The 24,453-nt window shown below is 37.3% G+C and overlaps 1 protein-coding gene across 6 annotated transcripts in view; it reads left to right on the top strand.

Annotated features, from left to right (window-relative positions):
• Nucleotides 1-24,453, top strand: part of OSBPL6 (oxysterol binding protein like 6) — an 86,977-nt gene that overhangs the window by 38,172 nt on the left and 24,352 nt on the right. For 4 of the 6 annotated variants that reach the window (XM_074548428.1, XM_074548430.1, XM_074548427.1 and 1 more), the window contains 9 exons: nucleotides 2,945-3,182; nucleotides 14,849-14,944; nucleotides 17,813-17,935; nucleotides 20,205-20,258; nucleotides 20,987-21,100; nucleotides 21,218-21,382; nucleotides 21,899-22,031; nucleotides 22,472-22,575; nucleotides 23,420-23,512. In XM_074548428.1, the coding sequence (XP_074404529.1) occupies nucleotides 3,081-3,182; nucleotides 14,849-14,944; nucleotides 17,813-17,935; nucleotides 20,205-20,258; nucleotides 20,987-21,100; nucleotides 21,218-21,382; nucleotides 21,899-22,031; nucleotides 22,472-22,575; nucleotides 23,420-23,512 (984 nt within the window). In that variant the 5' untranslated portion in view covers nucleotides 2,945-3,080. The remainder of the gene's footprint in view (nucleotides 1-2,944; nucleotides 3,183-14,848; nucleotides 14,945-17,812; nucleotides 17,936-20,204; nucleotides 20,259-20,986; nucleotides 21,101-21,217; nucleotides 21,383-21,898; nucleotides 22,032-22,471; nucleotides 22,576-23,419; nucleotides 23,513-24,453) is intronic. The other 2 variants (XM_074548432.1, XM_074548431.1) reach the window with 1 other exon arrangement.

The following is a 24,453-nucleotide window of genomic DNA, read 5'->3' as shown; positions in this document are numbered from 1 at the left end:
GCTTCTGTTCCCATTGAAATCAACAGCAAAATTGCCAGTGACTGATGGAAAAACCCTGTTAAAAATGTTTCAAAAGCATCATTTTAATTTTGGCAAACTCAATTTGTTGGCCAAAAATTAGATTTCTAATTGCTTGCTTCAATCATAGTTAGAGAGACTGGCATCTCTTTATGTCAGTTCCACTAGATTTATTCCTTCTAACGTGCTCTAAAAAAGATCTATTGCTCAAATTTTAAGCAAAAATTGGAAGATAGACCCTTAGCAATATAGAAAGACTCCAAATTCAGTGTTCAAGAACAATAAGAAAGAGCTCTGTTCTAAGTTTTGCTAATTTGCATAATATTATTTATTTTACTGTGCTTACAAGTCATGTTTTCTCAAATATTCCAGTTGTCTTTTTTTGATTTTTAACCCTGAACTGCACTGTTTCTTAATCAGAAATTTCTATGTGTAAGTAATAGTGGTTTAGTATTGAAGCTATTTTTGCTGTGAAATAGGGCAAGAAGAAATGTTTACTTCTTTTCTTTTATTTTTGACGGGGGTGATTTAGTATTTTTGGCTTTTTTTTTGTTTTGTTGTGGTCACAAGTCAGTGGGGTTTGAACAAGTTGCTGGTTAGGTTCAGCTTTTAGTGCTTGGAGACCACAACAGAACCAGTGTGGAGCTTGGCTCAGGTGTAAGCCACTACTTTTATTTAATACCTTTCAAAAGAAAAAGCCCATACTCGACAGAATCCCAAACTTGGCAGCTATTTACAGAACAGTTTTTCTTGGTACTGCTTGCTAGCATTGTGGTTGCTTCTTACAACAGCATTTACTGCTTCAAGAGCCTTCAGAACACACTTGAAGTGCCAGACCACTGTCCTTCTGTGCTATTACTAAATATAAATTTTTCCACTTGAGTCAACTGAGTGAAGATCAGATGTTTTAAAAAGGGTTTGATTTTTATTTGCCCGAAGGCTACTCTGCTAAAAAAAATTCAGTGACCTCATAGCTGAAAGTGACTGCAGATTTCCTATTAAATAACTGCACAGCTCTGTGAACTAGGATTATATTTTTGTTCTACTTTTCTTCATTTCATTTTTGATTTAAATGAAAATTGCATAGACCTTGAGCTATCCCTGTTGGTACACCTCTTTGACTGAAATTTCCCCAATGCATTTGTAGGATATGAATATGCTGTTAAACTAGACCAGCAGTCCCTTGGTATGCTAGGATAAAAGGAAAAGCCTTTCTTTGGATTCATCTTCATTAGGTTTTCCCTCTGAAGTTCTGAAACAAATGTGCTGTGCAGCTTGTTTCTTTCTTCCTGCAAATTCTAGTCTTGTTGTAGCTGCCTTTGGCATAACCAATCTTCTTAGTCTTCTTCTAGCAGGAACTTGTCATCCTGAAAAAACACAGAATTCACCAAGATGTTCAGGGAATGTGGGCAACCTTAGCTGTTGGAACAGCCATGTCCTCCCACTCATGTTACTGGGATGCTGTGTGGCCTCTGTGGGTAATATCTGGGTTTGTAATTCTATGGGAGACTCCTTGATGGAGATTGAAACTCATTCATAAGATATGGATGATATTCATACTTGCAACTTACTGGTAACTAGTAAACTGAAGTCATTCTACTCTCCCTTAGTACAGCAAACATAAAAGGTTTTGAGTAATCACAGATCTTGGCTCCAGCAGGAGCATTTTTCTTAGGGTGCAGTATTCAGAAGCTGGGGACAGTATGTAAATCATTATTTAGCTGCCTCTGTGTGGGTATCTGGGCTCAGGATGATACTCCTCCATGGTTATCTCTTATGTCTGGAGAAGCTAGAGCTTTGTCTTCACTATGGCATCATTTCTTGAGTGTACAGTCATGTCTGAGTGTTAATGTATGTTTGTCCTGGTCTGATTTAACATGGTGCAGGGCAGCACCTTTCTCCACACCCCTCTGCAGCTAGCTGTGCTGTGCTGACCCTTTGTGTGCTGTCAGCACAGTGAATGTGGAAGGGCACTATTTCAAAATTAGGAGGGCAGTGGAGAAGATATGTCATCTGCCTGAAGCTAACATCTCATTCAGGGAACAATTTTATCCAAGGTTAATGGAAGATCAGACTCTGTATCAGGCAGCTGAAGCAAAATCACGGTGATCTGTTAAACGTGGAGAAGGGTAGCTCCGTTCCTGAACTGTCATGGTGTACCTGCAATATTTTGATAGGGTTTGACAGGTAGTGTTTGACAATTTATTGACACAAATGTCCTCTGTGCTGCTCTAAGTGTCTGTTTTTCTGTTTGTGGGTGGAAATAAAAGGTTTGGGTGGAGAGAAGTGAGAGAAATTTCCTGCTATTTGTAAAGCAGTGGTGTACCAGCAGTGGCTGAGTAAACAGGAAAGGGTACACCCCCTGCACTGGGGTGGGTGAGCCCTGGCCACAACCACACACTCCCCCTGCCTCGGTGAAGCCTTGGATCCTGCAGGTGAGGGCACCCCTTTGAGACAGGCACCTGCTTTTTAAAATACGTGCAGAGTTCTTGATCTAACTGCAGGATTTTTACAAGGTACTGATTATAATGGGGTGTTCAGTGGTATCTCTGCTATAGGGAAGGGAAGTCCCAAGGAGTTACTTGATAGTGTCATGATATTGTGCAGGATAATACCCCCTTATCAAGGGTTTGTAAACTTTGCCTGAGAATTGCTGTAAATTACTTAAGCCTTTCCTTAGGGGTTTTTAAAATAATACCACTTTAAACACTTCTGGTTGTTATTTTTAAATAATACCACTTCTGCATTCTCTTCTGTGAGAATGCAGAACAATGCATTTGTATTTGTGCTGGGTAGTTGTTGGGAAGAGGAGTAAAAGACTGGGAGATGTGTTGGATTAAATAGTTAACAGATTTCTTTGCTGCAGAGCTGCTTTGGAGCGAGGGGATGCTCATCCATTCTTTCTCTCCCATTTTTCTTTATTAAGGTGGAGTTCAGCTGAGACTGACTTCCTGTTTGGCTGTCCATAAACTGTGAAACAGAAGGATGCAGAAGACTATGCCCTGCATTTTTGCCCATGAGCGATAAGAGCACAAGACCATCAATACAATTCTGCTGCAAAGATGAGTTCAGAGGAGAAGAGTATATCTCCAGCTCACAAAACATCCACTCCATCACATAGAAGTGCCTCCTCCTCATCATCGTCTCAGAGAGACAGGAGGCAGGTAAGGAAATACACCAGTTGTTGGTACCATCTGGTGGGATGATAGATTTATTCCTGTAATGTGGCTGTTCTTGTTAGCTCTAGATTTGCTTGCTTATAGCATTGGATGATAGCGCTACAGCCAGAAATTGTTGATTTTTTAAATTTAATTTTTTGATTTCCTAAAGTGGCTTGGAAAAGATTGAGAAGCAGCATGGGCACTAGTGTACAGCATTGGAACAGGAAGTATATAATCTCATGGACAAGTAGGAAACATGCTCTGGAGTCTTTTGGGAAGTGGTTTCTTTGGCAGCATGAGCCTGCAGTTGCTTAGTCGTCCTGTGTCATCTGTGAATATCACTTTTTGTAAATCCAACAACAGAAATACATTATTGTTTTAGAAAGTAGTAATTCAGTTTAAATACCATATTGTTCATCCTTTCTGTAAGCGCCTAACATATTAAATACTAAAAATAATATAAAATATTAAATTAAATTAATCAGTGTTAATTTGTTTCACTACAAATTAACACTGATTTATACTTCATAGAGTACTAATCCAGTTGTGAGAAACTTCCATTTTTAAGAGACTCTTGTTTGTGTTGATACAGTTCTCTAGGATCTCTTTGAGATTAAGACTGTATTAATTCCCCTCATGACAACTTGAGCTTTCCTGTGGGTTTTTTTTTGAGGGCTGGGTGTACAGTGTGGCCGTGTGATTGGTGGTAGCACTTCAGAAAATATCAGAGCAGTGTATTAGATTTCAGATAAGTTCTTACACATATATTTTATAAATGCAAAGGTTGATACAGAAAAATTGGTTTAGAACAGAAACATATTTTAAAAGTGTGATCCATGAAAGAGGCAAATAATTTTAAAAAGTTCAAATAAAAATCATTGGCTTAGCAATATTTTCCCAGCTACTTGTATGGCAGCTCTGATACTATTTTCTCAGCTGCTGCTGAAGAAGTTTCTTCCCTTACCTTTTAAGAAAATTTTGAAACTCAAGAGTTTTTAATGAAAACTGTAAAATTTACAGGTTTGAATGTAGGTAGTCTCAACACAGGGTACTTTTTAAACGTTAAATTAGGAGAAGAATTCTGATGTATTCTCAATAACAGGCAGGAAATGTATGTGCATTTTTTTAATAATTTCCATTGCTTAAGAAGGTCCAAAAAGTATTTTCTCACAGGTGATAAATATTTTCCCTTTTGCAGTGTATAGAACTTTGGATAGCTGTAGTTAGTTAAGTCTTGGTTAGGGTATAACCTTATAAGTTTTCATTAGTTCCATCTGGAGCAAGGATTTTGATATTATTTGTTTAAAGCATCTGTGTATTTTATCTCCCACATTTAAGCCCAAAGAAGGTAAATGCAAGACTAGCAGGAGCTGCTGGTCTCAGCTAAGAGCATATTCTCTGAGTTTTCTTTGTAATTAATTTGACCCAACTATGCAATTAGGAATAAAAAAAAAAAAGCCAAACCAAAAACCTCTTGTGAATATACTTTACCATAAATCTAATGACTACCACATCTGTTACCATAGCAACAGTACAGCGCAAGGTATACCTGTCATCATAATGAAATGGATGCTTAAATTTAGTCCATATTTGATCACGGAAATGTGAAGCATGATTTTAAAATAATGCTGCAAAGGTTGATGGTGTGATGCATCCAGAGGATCCCATAAAGTGTGATGATGCTTAATGAGTACTTAGGCATGTAAATGTGGACTAGAAGGGCTACTCTGAGGCATTTGTTTTTTGCCTCAGTTCTCTCAGTGTTAAAGCAAGAGAATGAATGGGTGAGCAATTTCTCCTGCAGAAAGAAACGGAGCTGCAGCAGAAATGGACTGCAGTGGTGCTGTACCCAGGGCAAGGAGCATGCACACTTCCTCTCTGCATGTACACACAGTAAAACATCCATTTCATCCCACCACCCACTGTAACAACTGTATTTTAAACTTCTTTCCTTGCTTATAGTTTTGTTTTTATATATATTGGTTTTTATGTATATTGGTTTTCATTGCCCTTTTGCCCAAACACAGTGATGGCTAGGGGTTAGGGAATTTTGGTTCAGGGGCTGTTGGATTTTACTTTGAAAAGGCTTTAAAACTCTGTCTTGCTGCTTCCTTGGACTCTTCAGAGCAGCTAGTGGAAAAGCACCCTTCCTAAATTGGTAATATAAATGAATATGGAAAGTGATGTGACTGGATGAAGTGCCAATGTAGCTTTTATTGTTATATGTGAGGATAACACTGGATATTTCTGGATGGTTAATGACTGAAACCTTCTCATCATATAATTCTTGTCAAAGTCAGACCAGCAATTAAGGAACAGTTTCTCAATAAATTATGGTACAGGAGGCTGAATGAGTATGAACATGACTATGATAAATCACTTTAGGGAGAGTGGAAAGTGTTATGCTGTATATAATGCTGGCATTTTAATGTACCTGTTTTATGTGTACAATATACATCACCTAAGAGAATTAGCAGTCAGCAAAAGCTTTGACATTGCTAATTTGCAGGCTCAATGACTAATAATTAAGCCAACAATAACTAAAAAAACTGATTTCAGGTTTTTCTTATTAATTTTCATTAAAGTGTGTTTAATTTGGATGATTAGATGGTAGAAGACCCAGAAAGGACCCGTTTTGTTTAACCCCTGAGTTGGACAGGGTGCAAGGCAGTTGTGATACCCTTGATAAGGAGTACTTCAGAAGGGAGAAGCAACAGATTTCCTGCTGTGGAACTGTTGCAGAGTATGAAATCTGTCACTTCCACTGTGAATAAGAGTTTTGTACAAAAGGTAGCTTAAAAAGTTAAATTCTGATAGCCTTTTTGTGGGTCATATTGGCAAGGTAGATTCTTGTGTTTCATCCCTGAGGAAACTCTGAAAACTCTGGCTATATATTGCTGCGCAGCAACATGGAGGAAAACTAGCAACTCTTAGAAGTACAGCTGACTATGATAAAATCATATGATGGATTTTCAGTTTTATAGGTGTAAGTTCTTTATGAACATTCCGTATTTTATTTATTGACTAAGTATGCAGCTCATGAGGCAGACTGTAATACATTATATATTCTCTGCAATGTGTGGGTTGTAATATTGTGCTGAGAAGAAAGAAGTAAATACATCATAGGGTTAATAATGTGCAGTTTGGCAAATTGGAGCCTGACCTCAGATTACTAAACTGAGGGAGTGATACAGAAGGAGAACAATAATATTGAAACTGTGAACAGTTGACTTTTCTGACTATCACCTAAAGGCTAGCTAATACATAATGTAAAAATGGATATAGCAATGTTTTCTATTTTAAGTGTGAGTTCTCTTCTAATGTCTTAATTTTCCTTTTGGCCTTCTATGGGGGAGATCACCATTCTCTCACTCTTTTTGTGTTTTTCTTTACCAGTTTGCTTTTTCAACAAATCCTTGGTTCTTTTCCTACACAGCAATCTCGAAAGAAGAAAAGCTTTTAGTCCTATTGCATTTAACCTTGTGTTGTCACCTCTCCACCTGGAGAGATTTCATATTTCAAACAACTGTTGTCTTGTAGCCATATGTAAAGAGTGAAAGGTGGGAGCTTTGAAGGAAGAGAAAAAAGATTTTCCAGAGCAGAGATCTGTTTTTCAGGTTTTAATATGGCTTGTTGTTTGTTTTGAGTTGTTTTTTTTTTTCCCTTCTGCACAAAGAGTATTGACTGTTTAGAAGGGGTGTACCCAAGGGATTCACAAAGGACTGAGTTTGGGCTGAAAATGTTTACCTGGCCATGAAATTTAAAAGCAGAGCTTGTTTCCAAGGCTCTGGTCTTGCCTAAAGGTCTGCACTGGAAAATGCCTACTTAGGTTTTTGCAACCACTGTATTTTAATTGTCAAAGTCATCTCCTGAAAGTGGTATTTCCTAAGGTGGGTATCAGCATTTTGGAGATGCTTAGACAGTGCTGCTCATGCAAGATTGCAATGTGGCATAACCTAATGTATTCCATGTGGAAGAGACATCTGAGCACATTTATGTACCTTTTATTCTGAAAGTGGGCAGCAGCCTACATGCTTGCTCATGGCTGTCAGCCTGATGTGACATCTGGGAAAAATATTCTTGTTGGTTACCTGTGATTTCCACTTGTTCCTGTCTCTCTGTGACTTCAAAAAGAGAAAGGCAAGGCTGGAAGTCTGGTAGACACAGTACAGACCTGAGAACGTGCAGCCATACTCCTCGCTTTGCTCTGTAGCGCAGCATAGACTTTTAGAAGCCTTTTTATTTTGCAGTAGTTTGTGAGGATTATTTTAATAATAAGTATTAATCTTTCTGAGAGTTTCAAACTAAAGAGGCTACTAAATGCCAAGTGCTGTTGTTACAGTGATGTAATTCTCTTTTGCTCGCTTTCCTAATTAACTCTCTTTGCATAAAACTGTTAAAGCAGGATTACAGCAGGAAGTGTTGAGTACTTTAAAGGCAACAACTCACTGGAGCAAGCAAATGTTCTGAGGGAGCCAAATAATGAAATGGCAAAATTGTTAACAAAAACATGCAATTATTCTTTAAATTGATTAGTTGCTGCTGCTCTACAACATTTTTTTCCTGTGCCCTTGGTAGAGTGTGAAAATTTTCCTTAGGTTTGGAAGGTAGTGGGTCTTACTTCAGTGCCTGACAAAATGTCTGAACCAGTGTAACTTTTCAAGCTGTACAATATTCATGTGAATGTTGTATTACGTTCAGTGCCATAGCACCTTTTAAAAATGAAATCATAAATTTCAGACCGGTAAGATTTTTATCATTTCAATGATAAGATTGATGAGTGAGCTAGACTATACACAATCAAAAGCTGGCTGAACTTACACAGTGAAGCTCTCTGGAGTACAGGTTTGTCTGGGGATGGGATAGGAACCCCTGCAAGTGAGAGTGGGAGGAAATAGGCACAGGTTGATCCCAGGGGTGAGGCAGACCCCCAGGTACTGATGCTGATGGGTGAGACATTGTGCAATGCTGGGAATCCTTGTGGGAAGGTGCATTGGAAGGATGAGACTGTGCAGTGCTGGGAATCCTTGTGGGAAGGTGCATTGGAAGGATGAGACTGTGCAGTGCTGGGAATCCTTGTGGGAAGGCTGCTGGCATGCAGTGGCAGAGCACGTGCCCGGGATCCCAGCAGAGCTGGGTGCATCAGGCTGGCTCTGTGTGGTGTGAAGGTAGCCTGCAGGCACACAGCAGATGTCCTTCATGTTGTGCCTGTCTTTCTGCCTGGAATTTACCTGAGAGCTAGACAGCAAACAGAAGAAGTACATCTGTCCATGTGCTCCTGCCTTTGGTGGTACTACAGTGGTGTAGAGACAAGATTCAGAGCACAGACCTGGAGATTAATAGATGGAGATGCTGCCTCTTCTTAAGAAAGACTTGGCCTTAAAGCTTTGAAGAAATAAAATGGTCTGGAGCAGTCAAGGAGAGGCAGTGATAGCATTCATACCAGGCTGTCCCAGGGGGCTCAGTGTACACGTTCTCTGAGCTTCATAAACACTGCTACCTCAGTTATCCTACCTCTAGGAGTGCTTTACAGATTGCATGGAGTATGCTGAAGTTCAGATGTTGGCTATGAAGAAAGATTTATTTTTTAAAAATATGTCAGTTTGATTAGAAATGGTGCCTGTAGCTATCTTCTGTTACAAAACCAGGGAAATTGCTCTCATAAAAGCTTAATTACCCATGCAAATTATGACAGATAATTTAAGGTGGTGTTTCCAGAACATGGTCACTTTTGCATTCCTCTTGTCTCATTTTTTTCCCACATGCATACATGTCCTACATAAGCATGTCTCACTTTCCTTCAGAATACAAAAAACTCAAAGTGCAGCACACACACACGAATCTGGAAGGAAAAAGTGCAACTCTTCTGAAGTGTCATTTGGGATTTCTGGGAAACAAATGGGGGAGAAGAAAGAGAAGCATGATTGTATTTTCTTTTCTTCAGTGGAGAGGAGAAGCACAAGGGTGAAGAGGGAGGGTGATGGCAGGGATGATATGGAGGCTTCTGTTTTCCAGGCAGTCGTGTGTGATTGGGATTATCCACATGCAAAATATACAAATCTATTAGACAGATAACTATGTGCCTTAGTAATGCTGTTTGCTGTTTTGACATTCTCTGTTCCTGTTTTTATTAAATACTTTACCCTGAAATTGAAAATGAAATTAATACATAAAAAACTTTTTTCCTGTAGTAGAATAATATTTCATGTAAAAAAAAAATAGGATTAAAAGTTTTTCGGCCTCTCTTTTTCCTATCTCCTCTATATTTATACTGTGTAAATTGAAGTTTAAAGGCTATTGAGAAAAGGATAAGTAGGTAACTTGCAGAAAGAAGAGAGTCACACGAAGAAAGGTCTTTCTTCTTCTGAACCTATGCACTTTTAAAAGTGAGGTCCAGCTTCTTCATTCATCATTTGTGTTAACATTGACTCAATTTCATGTCTATAATGTTTTTATTCATAAAAAAACCTAACACATCAAGGAATTATTTTCTTTTGTGTACATAATTTTATTTTCCTCCCTTTTTTCTTTTAAACCTTATCAGTATCATTAAAATGAAGTGGTAGCCTAAGGCTATTTAACAAAATATCAAGCCTTTTAATTGTGATCATTCAATAATCATAATAAAAGTTTTGTATCTTTAGCTGAAATTTTAATTCTGTCAGACACTGTAAATTTATCTGTTTGTGCTATCTTAAGATAGGTGCAAAGGGAGAAGATTGTCATTAACACTCAGGCTGGGACTTTGCAGCTGTTCCAAACCCTTGTTCTAGCCAAAGAAAGGTTGCTGGTACAATGATAGATAGCTCTTTTCTGCTTTATCCAGTTGTGCTAATGATTCCCTCCAAGAAGCTCTTCATGAGAGCAAGAGCTTATTTGTCTTCAGAATTTGTCAAAAAGTACCTTGAAAAGCAAAGCCTTCCTTGCTGCTAGAGCCTAAAAGCATTGACATGAAGTACAATCCAAAGCTGGAAAGGGCTGACAGAGAGCTCCTGAACTAACAAATCCTTGACATTTCTGTTGCACAAGAAGGGTTTACTTTGCATATCCCAGGAAAGAAGTAGGCATACATACCTGGATATTATCCATATGCTACAGAACTGCATCTTATATAGACTTATCTTTCAGTAAAAAGGTTACAAAGAGAAAATGTTGCTCTTAAGTACATTTCTATTCAAGATGAACATGTCTTACAAGAAGAAAAAAAATGCTAACTGTGTGTGCTATTCACAAGGTATTGCTAAACTCCTTTGTCAGTTAGTTGATGCTGAGATTGCTGAAAACAGCTATGGAAAAATGCCAATAGAAGAGACTGAGGATAAGAATAGGACCATGACTGCTTTACAATAATTAAAAAACTGTGCTAGAAGATAGAAAGGAGATACACATTGATGAGATATGGTTGTTTTGCTTTGCACTCACTCTTCTCTCACCATTGTATTGAGGTATCTGTCTTTCTTCCAACATTAGCAGGAGGGAAGCCAGAGCTGGCTAAGAAGCATCCTAAGAGAAAAGCAAGTTTCAAGGTTATTCCCTTTGCAAGTAATATTGCAGATTAACTTGGCATGTGTCACAGCTTGTTTAAAAGGTAGTTATAACTGGCATGTATGGAGTCAAATCTGTGTCTGCCTTACTACTTTTGCTGTGTTTCAGATAACTAGAAAATCGTGTGGTTTTAATTGAGAGGAAGTGATTAAACATTGCCCTTCATACTAAATGGAATTCAAGTAAGAGTGCAGTTTTGTTAGGTTGCAAAAAGAATTCCAGTAGCAAATAGTAAAAGATGCACTAGTTAGTACTTTGAACTGAAAAAAACAAGACAAAAATCCCAGACAGAAAAGCTCTATTTTGAATCGCTGTTGTAGGACAGTGTATGTATAGGCCCCACAGTTACGGGTGTTGGAGACTGCTAGAATGCTGTGAGCAGGCAAAATGATCCATCAGATCTTTTTCATGAATAACTGTTAACCACATGTTGTGCACATTTCTTAACTACAGAGAGTCAGTGTCAAATGTAAGTGATGAAATCCTCACCAGTTCATCTTTTTCTTGGAAATTAATAAATAAAAAATTATAGAGACGCCTTTGCATTCAATATAATTCATTCCATTAAGTAAATAAGAATGAAGCAGAAGGGAGAGGCATGAGTGTCAGACTTGTCATTCACTGGATTTTCTGTCTCCACTTACTCAAAATTGATTTTCTTTCCTTACCTTTCCTGTGAAAACAGTTGAATATCTTTTGTTTTAATGGGAAGTTGAATTCAGTAAAGTAAATTAGGGTCTCCACCCTCTGGTCTGATGGAGACCAACCCTACTGGTGGAATGGGGAGGAGAAGCAGTGGAAAGAAACGGGAAAACCTGTCCTGGCCATGCCCCTGCCAGCTCCTCCTGTACCTCCTCACTGGCAGAGTATGGACTCTGGAAAGTCCTTGATTTAGGGTAAGAGCTGCTCAGCAACAGCCAAAACATCACTGTGCCTTCAACGTTGTTCTCATACTGAACCCAAAACGCAGCACTATACCAGCTACTTGGAAGAAAATGATCTCTGTCCCAGCCAAAACCAGGATAATGAGCTGTATGAGTCATTGAAGTCCAAAGTGAGAAAAGAAGTTGGCAATATATGTGGAAGGATATTGTAAAATATGTTTTCCATTCTTGTCTTCCAGAGAAGATGAGAATATGGTTCAACATCATAGTGCTATTTTATTTTTTCCATCAATTTCTTTCCTCCTCATTTGGGGGAAAAAAAATGCAGGGTGGAACAAGCATTTGTGTTCCCCATATGCTGGCTTGCTAGGGATATTTTGAGAAAAATGTGTGCCACCTATGTAATGTATGTGTGGATAATCATAAGGATGAAGGATTGTAGTTAGGATGAAGATGTTGCAATGTAATTACGTAGTAATTGGAGTTAAACTTGTAATTATGTTGAATTGGTTTTCTAGAGCACACAGAATATGCTGGTGCTGGTGTTTTCCTCCAAGAGAAACCAGCTATGGTGTGGTGATCCTGAAATATGAGGGGAATCTGGAATGCAGCAATGCCGACGTTGATTTTGCCTGTCTGTATTTTTAGGAGAGGAGTAAGAGTATAATGTTGATTGATGTGCCTAGTTTAATGGATTATTATTAATTTTTTTGTTTGATTATAAATAAACCCCAGAAACAGTGTTGACATGCCTCTTTATGCCTTCTTATTAGCTTTTTTTTACTGCTTCTTTCCCAACTCTGTTTTTCATGTTAAAATGCAAAAACCCCTTGACAATAATGTCAAGATTTAAATAATTTTTATTTATTTGATTCTAAGTAACTAAACTCTTGCAGTGTAAAATTAGTTGCTTTTCAAAATGTCAAGCAATTGTGTGATTTCTAGCTGTAATTTTGCAGAAAAATAACATGTGTTAATGGAAAATACTTTGCACCAAGTCTGGTCTCTTAGGATTGTGCTAGAGACTTGTCACAAATCTAAAGAAATAATCTTGTATCAGTGTAATTGTGGTCATGAGTAAAGAGAATTGAAAAGCAAACATCTATAGACAACAAGCCAACACTCCTGAAAGAAAGGAATGTAAAAAAGGCAATTTTACTGAAAAGGTGTTAATTTTCTAATTTTCAAACAAATAATTGAATAAATCAGCATTCATTAAAGTGCTGCTGGCTAATAATGTATTTCTTAACTGAAGTGGAACTGTAATGACTGAAGGCTAATTAAAAAAAAAGGCACAAAACCTTCCTGACTTAAAATTATGTAACTTAAAATGTCACTGGAAATCTGGCAAGCTAAGGGCTGTTGGTCTATTCCTCTCTAAATATTGTACAAAATGAAATTGCAGTTATGTAACAACAAACTGCAAACAAACCAGCTGAGAGAACATGAGACCTTCAGAACATCTGTGTTGGGCATTGCTCCATCTCAGGATGGATGGATTCCTGCCTGCCAGACAAAGCTGGCAAGAATGTTGGGAATCATCCTGATTATGCTAATCAAGAGACATTTTAATCTTCTTTGGAGGAACAGATTTAGGTTCTTCTGTATATTGTTAAAATGTCACACTGTGTACAAAAGTAGCATTTCTTTTATTTGGTGATAAAGTTTATCATTAGGAACTTTGTGGTTTTCAGCTCAAATTAGTTTATTAAATTATTTGATATGTAACATAGACACTTGTGCTACACATATACACATTGTTTTGTCATCTGATTAGTAAAATACACTGGACTTAAAAAGTAGGTTGAACTTCCTTTGATAGAGCAGAAGTGCTTAAAACATAAATGACAAAGCTTCTTGCTGATTGGCCCTGGAGTAACAAAATACTGCTGCTTTTCCACATTCTTCACAGTTAAGTTTAATTTAAAAAAGTAACTGAAAATAAATGCTGATTATTGTTGCATGGTGGTAGGGATGCTTATCAATCTCCACGGAAAACAGAGACACTCCCCATGTTTTCATATTCTCATTAACAGGTGCAACATGAAAGAACAATGAAGGTCTGTGTGTTGCTCTGCAGCAAAATTTGTTCTCTGTTATATATATGCATTTAAATTAATAGCTGTGTTTAATTTAGTTTGCTTATGGTCCTTTCTGTACTTAATAATTTATATAAACAATAATATTTACACTGCCATTTGTATGTACCTTTATATTTCCTGATTGTTTCTGCTGCTGCTGGTACCTAGGTAATCTCCTCTGCAGTCAATGTAAAGAAGCTTAATTGTGAGCAAAACTTAATTGGCATTTTCAGCTGAGAAAAACATATGCTTCTCAGAGGGTAATTGCAAGTTTGTCATTGTGCTGTTTGTCCTGGAAATGAAGTAGTTTTATTTTATGCCAAAGAGATACTAATGACATGTTGTGGAAGAATTCTTACCAAATGGTAGGATGAGAGGTAGCAGAATTTCACCAGAGAATGAAATGCAGATCCGTGCCTGTGGATTGTGGTAGTTTTCTCTTTTACCACAAATGCTCTTCTTTTATAAAGTAGGGGTTTTTGGAAAATGGGAAGACATGCTTCCATTTTCTGGAAAATGGAAAGACATGTTTAGATGTATTTTAAGAATAGCAATCTTTTCAGGACTAGTGTGACATTGTGTATTTCATTTTTATTACAATGCTTTGAAGATATAAAATTTTATAGGATTGTCATGTGTAAAAACAGCTGCAGTGGTTTAAGATGCCAGTGTTCCATGAATGCTCAGCAGCAGGGCCACCAGCTGAGACACAGTAACTGATCTTGTTAATACCTGTAATCTATTCAAAAGCATTTGTGTAGTGTGTTACTTTTTCTCAGCTGAGAAGCCAATAACAAAATGCTGAGGTGTGATAATGAATATTTTAGAGGCAGTAATATGTTATGTGAAGTGAATGTAGGGCAGTGCTGACTGCAGTGTATGTGCACTCAGTGTCTTGTATATTAACAGAAAAACATGAGAGGCCTGGTTAGGAGCACTTTGAATCTCTGTAGAGGTAAGGACTGCATTACTCATCTTTCCTGGCTATTTTTAGTTCACCATCATTTCTAGGTTAAACAGAGGAATTAATTAAAAATCCAGTAATAAAGAAAGAGAAGTATATTGCCTCTGCAGGCAAGCCATTTGTGCATGTAAACCATGGATAGGTGGCTATTTTGTATGTTTTGAGCCATGATTTTGTCTTTAATTATTTTTTTAGAGTGTTCATATTTTGGAGCGAAAGGCTTCTTCAGGAAGCACAGACCCTTCTCTAAGCAAGCAGTTCCTTGAAAGTGATCATCTCTCCCTATCCAAGGTAAGCAAAAGCCTGGGATGGAGTCTGAGCAGTGAGTTTTCCTCTAGAGTTTTAAAGTAGCTTGACTAACACTTCAGGTGTTTTGTGTACAGCGTTTTGTATGCCACTACCATTTGAGTATATTGGGAGTCTGCCCTGGAGCTTATTGTTTTATAACTGAGGTGTAAGAAGAGCCAGTAATCTTGAGTAGATGTTATATTAACAAAATTAAGATTGGTTTTTTTTCCTGGTTGTTTTTTTTTCACATGGATGCCCCAGGAACAAATTCTACTTTCTCAGAAAATGGGGCTGGAAGGGATCCTGGTGATCCTTGTGGGACCCCTCCAAGTCAGGATATTATATGATTCTATGACTTTGAGTTTTCCAGTTCAATCCTCTTACTATGGTAGAGCAAATAATATCCAAATCTAAAAATGCTGCCAATAATTATTAGTTTAAAAATATGTCCTAATAACATCCCTTGTGTGTAGTTTGAAATTTAAAAGCTCTTGCTGAGATTTTCTTTCCTGAGGCAGAGTAAAGGATGCAACTGCAGGGGTGACATCACCCGCGTAAAAAGTGAAGCCTTGTGTGTGTTGTTTTGAAGCCAACTTCTTTCTGGGTAAATTGCTCAGTTTTGGAATAAGTGATTCCAAACAAGTCTAATTCCACGTAAAGAAAGCTTCATTTTAAGATACTTTAGATGCAAAAGTAAGATTGTTTCTGAAAAAGGTGAGAGTGCTGTGTTGGAATATTTGGTGGAGAATAAAAATCTGAAACTAAGTATCCGTGAGTTTTGAAACAGACCTGGTAAAACAATTTCAAAAGGAAGTATTCTTTTCATCCAGGGAAAATGAAATAGTTTATTCATTTTTATTTGGAAAATAAATATTTTGCAGCCAAAACTTGAGAAAGCAGTTGGTGGTGGCTCCTTTAATCTCCAAACAAGGGGCATGTGCAGAGGCAGGCACTGAAAGCTGTGATTGTGTTCTCCCAGTTGTGGTGCTTTGCACAGGGCTGTCTCTCATGGAATACCTATGGAATCACTGAAGACCTAAAACACTGCTGCTGTGCTTGAGAACTGGCCTTGGATGAGGACTCTTCAAGTGTTATCACTTTCTTTCTTTTTCCCATTTTTGTCTCTTCTTCATAATGGCCTTTGTATTGGGCATATCTCGACACACCAAAACTGTGGGATGAGGCAAAGGTAGGATTGTTAGGAGGGTTTTAAGAACAGCTTGTAGCACTGATGCAGCAGGAGACAAGTATCCTCACTGCAGTGAATAATTACTCATTTTATCCCTCTGTATCTGGTCTTTTGTTTAAATGAATAGCTGTATGAGATTGTGTGATTTCTAGTTGAGATTTAATCAATACTGATGTTATCTAGTAGATAAAAGACTTATGCCTGCAGCTGATCATCTAAAGGAGAAATCAATATGGTGAAGAATCAGTTGGCAGAGATGCAGAGACTCTCTGCTGGTGTATAACTTGAAGTTTAATTTGTTCCCCTCAAGTGCCAAGTACTTCCATGTAGGGAAAAAGTAATACATATGTGCTTCCTCTGGAGAATGGAAATAAAACATTGAAGCAAAACATGGGGAAGTAAAACAAAGCTGCATTTTGAGTAGGGGATTTACAGACATTGAGATAATTGGTTCATGGTTATTCAGGGGAAACTAAGCTGAATGAAGATTTCTATTAAAATTTACGGCAGTGTTTATTATTTGGGATAGAGCTTTTCACCCTTCTCAAAATACCAAGACTTTATTAGAAATTATGGTTTTGAAATTTGCTGTTACTTTTGCAACTATATTTTCGTTACAGCAATGTTGATGTTATCAGGGCTGTGTAATTAATTTGGAGGTGTTGTGAAAGACTGACAGCACTTGGCTCTGAGCGGTTTTGTTGGAAATGTGGAGACAATTTTTTTCCCTTTAAATGTTTGATGCTATATGACCTCCTTCCTCTCTTGTTAACTTTTCATAACATTGCTAGGAGTTATGACAGATCAACTGAGAAAATGCAAGTTTACAGCTTTGCAAGGTATAATTAGTAAACCATAGTCTGAGGAATCTGGCAGTAAGAGATTTTTAAACGGGTGCAGAATTTTTTAAATTACAATAATAGCAAGAGGATAGAAATACATTCTAAAAGAAAATATGACTCCAACTTTTTCTCTTTAAAAACATTGTTCTTTACCTGTTCACTGTGTTACATTGTAAATCTGGCTTGAGCTGCACCAGTCACCATGCAAAACAAGTGGTATGTACCAGAAATATGCTTTAATTGGCTCCATGAAAGGCAAACAACTGATTGTATCTCAAATGATACTGTTCCTCTGTTTTTCTCTAGAGAGAAAATTAGTTAGCTTTCCTATAAATTTCTCATAATACAGTGAAAATGAATGCAGGGAAAAATCTTTTTGCAGATTTCTGAAGCCTCAATTAGCAAGTGAAACTCTGTCATAAAATGCCTTTGAAGATTATCACTAGCTACAGTCAAAATCAACAATAAAGCAACATCATCTGCTAGTTTTTCTGATTTGGAGGAAAACTGGGACATACAGAACCAATGTAACTTGTACTTTAAAGATCAGAAAATTTAAATTTATTTATAATTAAGAGATATCACAAAGGGCACTCCTACTATGCATCTTACCTGGTGAGGGTTAAACATCTGAAAATGGTTTGTATTTAGTAGTTTTAAATGTGATACAGCTAGGCATAATATAGTGACCATGTAGTTTGGTACCTAAATAGGTTGATTTAAAAGCCTGGCTCCTCCTCTTTGTCTTGCATTGAAGAATTTGTGTCACTTTTAAGTGCAATTTTTTGCCATGGGTGTGCAAAATTAATTCATCAATGTGTCTTCATGCTTTTTCATCAGGAACCGGACAGCTGGGAAATCATAGAGGGTCTGAAAATAGGCCAGACCAATGTACAGAAGCCAGACAAACATGAAGGTTTCATGCTGAAGAAGAGAAAATGGCCATTAAAAGGTTGGCACAAGGTAAATGTCCCATAAACCAGTCAGAACATTATTACCTTATTTTATTAGCTGGGATTTTTTTGTCTAGACAAATTTAGGATGTCAAATAAATACCCATGATTTTGGTGTATGACTTTTTCTTCCACCTCTATATGGAATTAGTTTGCAGACACAGTTCATGGCTCTCAAATCACAGTCCCTGCTGCCTAAGGTTGTATTAAAAATCCAGAGGGAGTTTGTGAATCAAATTGATCTCACCCTCCAAAAAATCAATTAACGAGGTCTATAAGAATTTATGGAATAAACCACTGCTCCCACACTTTTAAAATACATTATATTAATGTGTTACTATTTGGCAAAGTGTCTATTTTGGTAAGGAACTAATTTATAGGAGAGCAAGAGAAGTCCAACTTTCACAGTTCTGTAAAGGCAATCACTACTGATGATCTAGATGAATTTAGAGCAGTTACCTGTGTAGATAATTTTTAATGTGATTAAGAACTTCAGATTTTAACATCCTCCTCTACTCTGCCTTACATTAAACCTTGGGAACTATGCTGAGCTTAAGTTTTGAAACTTTGGGTTTGTTAATAAGTTTATTTGTTTTGCAATGCTGGCCTGGGTATCTTGGAATTTCCATAAATACTTTGTGCTGAGAGTCAGTGAGGAACTTCAGAGACAATAATTGCAGTGTGTGCTGTGTTAGTGTTCTACTAGCAAAGCCATATACAGCATCTCTTGAACACTGATGTCGTATTGTGACAGTCCTGAATGTGCTTTGGGGGCATACCAGGTATAATGTGCACAGCTTGGCGAACTTATCATCCTCTGAAGTGCAGTGTGCGTTGGAATGAAATTATGATGAAAGGTAATTTTCTTTTGTGTATGCAGCTTAGAGAGACAGAGCAATATGACATGAATATCGTATTTTTGTGAAGGTTGTTAGTGACCATACCTGTGAAAAAAACCCCAAAATGTTCCTGTTGTTTTGACATCTTATTCAAGAAGTTATATCTCCAAATGTGCTGGTTTCAGCTGGGGTAGGGAAAAGCACCGTTTTTCCTGCCCTGTGTGGGATATTGCTACCATCTGTTGTGTGACTGGCAGAATTTCTAGAACCATCTTTGAGGGAGATTTTCTGCCGTCCAACTACCGACCCTGCTCGTAGTGTTAAATTAGCAGGTTTACCTGAGGAAACCATTGCCATTCCTTCCCATGTCATGACAGCTTTGAGAATCAAGCAGAGTATTTTGCTGTGTTCTGGGATTTCAACATAGATTAATGCTTTAGGTTACACTCTAAAAATATGAGTTATTTGCTATTACTTTACATGTTTTTAAAGTTAGTGATGATAAACACGAGTTAGCAAATGTCATTTCAAGTCCAGTTTTCTGCTAGGCTTTATGCTGTGTGCCAAAGTCTGCATTAACTTGACTGCAAAGCAGCTGGAGTGATCTGGTACAGACAAGCCAGGGCAGCTTTAATTGAGGGAGAAATACAGCTTGAATAGGGGATTCTTCTCAGAGTAATAAAGGTGCAGCAGTAGAACAGGCATCATCAGGTTAGGCCAGTCCTGGTACCCATGTCAGTGAACGTGCAGTGGCTCAGCCTGTATCACCAACACCTGAGAAATCTGCCCTCCCATCACCGGGGGATGATGCTGGGAATGCTGCAATATTTGTTCTGGCACTAATACCTGGATTAACACTTCAGCACCTTGAGTTACAATCTCATCTGTACTTCACTGACTACAGGTCTGCCAGAAGGCACAAAGTTTTGCATGAGACCAGGGTCTCTCATATGGGCTTACTTTTGAGATTTAGATCTTGCACTATGACAAACTTCTCAGTTTCTGGATAGGGAAGATAGGTTGCTAATTTGAAATGTGACCAGCTTTTGTGGGAAGAAAAACAGGAACAAAATAAAGTAACAGATACATGTCTCTTGTCCCACAGTCTCTTAGAAAGTTTATTACATTGCCTGGAAAACTGAAAAAAAAAACCCACCTTCATTGTCAAAGTTTGTTAAGAAAAGCCTAGAACATAATAAGAATCTAGGTTCTTTTTTTTTGTTTAAAAGATAATTGTTGTCAAAAAGCAAACAAGAAAATTATTTAATACTGTATTTATCCTCTCCTTCCAACCCCCAAATTGGGGTTGGAAGGAGAGGATAAATACAGTTCCTTAATTGTTACAGGGTAATCCTTCTCCAGGTGAATTGTTGTACACAGTTTAAATTGCATCTGCTCATTAAGAAAGAATGTTGTTGGATTTTTTTCTTATAATTTCAGAGATTTTTTGTCCTGGATAATGGAATGTTGAAATATTCAAAGTCACCAATTGATGTAAGTAGAGCTGAAGACTTTAAAACTTCCTAATGAAGTTCTGCCTGCTCATACTCACTCTAGGTATATTTATGAAAGTACGCACATGAAAATTGTTGATGGATTTAAAGATAAATGATGTAAGATAAATAACGTATTTAAAGATAAATAATGTTGTTGATGGATTTAAAGATAAATAATTTTGGTTATCTCTTCCAAGAATTCTACCTTTTTTACTCCTGTGGAAATATAAGTAAAATTAATAAAGGTAGTTTCTTGAATAAAGCTACTTGAGAGATTAACCTGACCATATATTTTTCTTTTCTAATTTTTATGTCAGCCAGAGCTGATTATTCTGAGACATGGATAGATAGGATAGGATAAAGAATGAATACCAGTTATTTATATTTGATGCCAATAACTGCCAAGTCATAACAGTAGGGTGTCAAGTACTGTCGGATTTTCTCTGCTCCTCACTTACCTGTGCCTGTGCACTGGTGTGAACAACTTAACACACCCAAACTTTGGAGTTGGCTTTGTACCAGCATTTCTTGTGAGGTACTTTTCTCTGACTATAAATATAATAAGTAGTTAAATGATTAGCCTGAGTTCAGCTTTATTTTTTAATATGGCTTTGTGCTAAAATATTGTAAAATGGGAAACCATTTCAGTACTAGATAGTTTGCTGTTAAATATACAGAAAAAGTGCATGATACTTTTAAATTTTTGCCCTGATGTTTTTATTTTAGATACAGAAAGGAAAGGTCCATGGGAGCATTGATGTTGGTTTATCAGTCATGTCTATAAAAAAAAAGGCTCGTAGGATTGATCTTGACACAGAAGAACATATCTATCACCTAAAGGTAAAAAGTAAAACTACATTCTGTTTTTTCATCCTCAGTAGAAACAAATAAAATTGTAAAAGATTGTGCAGAAAAGGAGTATCTTGGATGCTTTCTTGATGGTAAATTTTTCTCCAGGTGAAATCACAGGATTCGTTTGATGCATGGGTTTCAAAGTTGCGGCACCACCGGCTGTACCGTCAGAACGAGATTGTGAGGTCTCCCAGGGATGCCAGTTTCCACATATTCCCCTCAGCATCTACTACAGAGTCTTCACCAGCTGCCAATGTGTCAGATGGAAAGGTGTGCAGTGTTCTTTGGTTGAAAACTCCTTGCTTGCTTATGGGCAGTTTCAGTGGGCTTTTCTTCTAATGCCAAAAGGACAGGAGCTTCCACTGTGGGAACCAATGGCCAGAGAAAAGCTGTGAGGGTGTGCAGCTGAAATCAGCTGAAATACTCTCTAGTTTAGCCTTACTTCATTAGAATAGGCTGCTGAAGAGATCTTGCAAAGTATTCACCACCCATACAATTTGCATTAGCCTTTGGCATCAGGTATAAATCTGTCTCTCTGCTGATTATGTTCTCCCTCTTAAACAACAGCATTCCTAACTGTACCTAGCACAGTCCACTTGTGCGGTTCCTGGTTTGATTCTCCAAGATGCTATTCTGAAAAATCTGTGTCTTTGGGAGCTATGGAGACAAACCACAGATTTCACTAAAAATGCAATGCATAATTTGGTTTCTATTCTGAAGTAATATAGTCATTACACTGGCAAAGCCACGCAGCCAAAGTAAATGTAAGCATTTATTATGCTTTAGGTGCAACAAAACAACTTCCCCTGGCAGCCTCCTATACCTTGCAGTAACAGCCTTCCTGTCACCTGCACTACTGGTCAGAGTAAAGTAGCAGCCTGGTTGCAGGACTCTGAAGAGATGGACAGATGTGCAGAAGGTTAGACTTTATCTTTTCATGCCTTGTTCTTTCAGCAAAACCTCTGGTTGATATAAGAAAGAGTCCTGTAAGTAAAGTGGTTAGGTAACATCTTTATATGAACATGTAGTAGCTCTTCAGGTAATTGGAAACTTTTACCTCATGGTGAGAACTTTGCTGTCTATATGTTTTGGGATGTTGCTTTTAAATTTATTCTAATAATCTGTGCTATTTTGGTGGATGTCGTTGTTCAAATGTGATCACTTTCTTGAGGTCCAGAGTTGTTGCTGACTCCTGTAGAAATAACAAGTGTCCAACAAAATAAAACTTTTGCTTGGATACCTTACTACAAGGGGTTTGGACACTTAAGTTTTATTATGCAATTGAGTGCAAACAATGGACACTGTGGCAATAAAATCTGAATTGAAGCACTTAATGTATTTTTACTTTATATCTCTTAGATCTTGCTCATTGTCAGTCTAACCTTGTGGAACTCAGTAAACTTCTCCAAAATTTAGAAATATTACAGAGGACTCAGTCAGCACCAAATTTCACAGACATGCAGGTAAATATGATTGAACATATATCATTACACTGAAATATTTGTTCTTTCTGTTAAGGAAAATATAGGGGTGTTGTCTGTTAACTCAGAATGTTTTTCTGAAGTAATAGTGAATCTTGGATGAAATGCTTATCTTATATGTCTGTTTTAATCTTGTATAATACTGTTTCTGTTTCATGTGTAAACAAGTAATTAAGATGTATTCAGTATTTGAGTTAAATAGGACAAATCAAATTATTAAGTAATTTGCAAAACAAAACTGAGGACTCTTGCAATAGAACACATGTATAAATTGAAGTTATATTTAAGGAGTTTTTGTTGTGTTAAGATAACATTTTAAGTTTTTTAAGGATTGGAGACCCAAAGACCCTCAAAGATGAAGTTGCATGCTCTAGAAAAGGGGGCATAGTACAAAGGTCCCAAGTTTTGGACTGTTTCCCAGTTCAGGGTGAGTTTTCCTTTTACCAGAAAGCAACAGCAGATCCTAAATCTTAAATACTTTCTTCCATTTTCACTGAATCTTCTTGTCTGTACAAATGTCTGAGTAGTACCACAATAGAAATCCATGAGGATTTAAGGATTGTGTCCTAAATATTATGTACCCATGAAAAGAAAGGGCACCAGTAGTTTTGCTGAAGGAGCTAACTGTACCACGTGTTTATGAAAGTGTACAGATAGCTACAGCTGATCCCTGCTCCAATTTCGGGCCTAGCAGCAGTGTTCTTCTCCTTACTTTCTAATTTGTACCTGTCTAATGCTACAATTCTTTACTAACTTGTTGTATTGTTTGTGTTGCTTGTGTCTACTTAATAGCACTTTGTTGCTTTTAACTATTTGTGCAATGTAGGCTAACTGTGTAGATATTTCAAAGAAAGACAAGCGGGTCACGAGACGATGGAGAACAAAAAGTGTCAGCAAAGATGCAAAAATTCAACTTCAGGTACTGAATGCACTATGTTTTACTTTTCAGTGTACTTTAAGATTAAATTCTAAGCATGAATCGATGTATTAGCTGAAAATAGGAAGTCAGTGTGCTGTCTTTCATGTTTCTGATGAAGTAAATTAAATCTCAGTTTGTTGTTCAAAACCTAGAGAAGATAGTGAGAAAAGTACTGATTTTATTTTCATTCATATGTAAACATTGCCATCTAGGGAAAGGAGGGGGATCTGAATATTAGTCAATTAAGGTATTCAAAACTCAATATACACACACCATATGGGGATGCTGCTATTCCAAATCAAAGTTGCAAAGAAGGGCAACTGCCTTCAAGTGAACAAGTGATATTAAGTTAAAAGCAGAATGAAATACTAAACACACTACTAGTCTTTGTCAAGACCTATACTTGGAATATTACCAGTTATAAGTACTTTCACAAGCCTTCTGTCATGGAAAAGGCTAATATGGGAACAAATAAAACAACCAAGAAATAAATTATGTGAAGGAAGAATTTACTCCATCCTTCCCTAGAACTGAAAGCACAGAAAGCATAATGTGCATGTATTGCTGCCTTGTGTTTTGTTGGAAGCACTTGTGTATTCTGAGGTTTGATCCAAAACCTGATCTTTTTTATAATTAAGCAACTGATAATGAGGACTGTTGAACTGGCTTTGGGAGTCAACAATCACCACTGTGATGTCTGCTACTGAGTGAATGAATGCCAGCAACTTTTAATCCATTCAAATGTCTTGAAATTAGTACAAACTTTGAAAGCTTTTAATATGTCCCCATAAGGCACATTAGGGACTTTTCTTTGAGATCAATAATCTTAAGGAAGGAAGAGGTGACAGTTCCATTAGCTTTCTCATTGCAGCTCTTGTAGTTTACTTTTCTTTTTACTTTGATAATCACAATACGTAGAACAATGAAGCATCTGTGGGGAT

The sequence above is a fragment of the Zonotrichia albicollis genome, chromosome 10, assembly GCF_047830755.1.
Source record: "Zonotrichia albicollis isolate bZonAlb1 chromosome 10, bZonAlb1.hap1, whole genome shotgun sequence".
Taxonomy (NCBI): Eukaryota; Metazoa; Chordata; class Aves; order Passeriformes; family Passerellidae; genus Zonotrichia; species Zonotrichia albicollis.
This window is presented reverse-complemented; position numbering and strand designations above follow the sequence as displayed.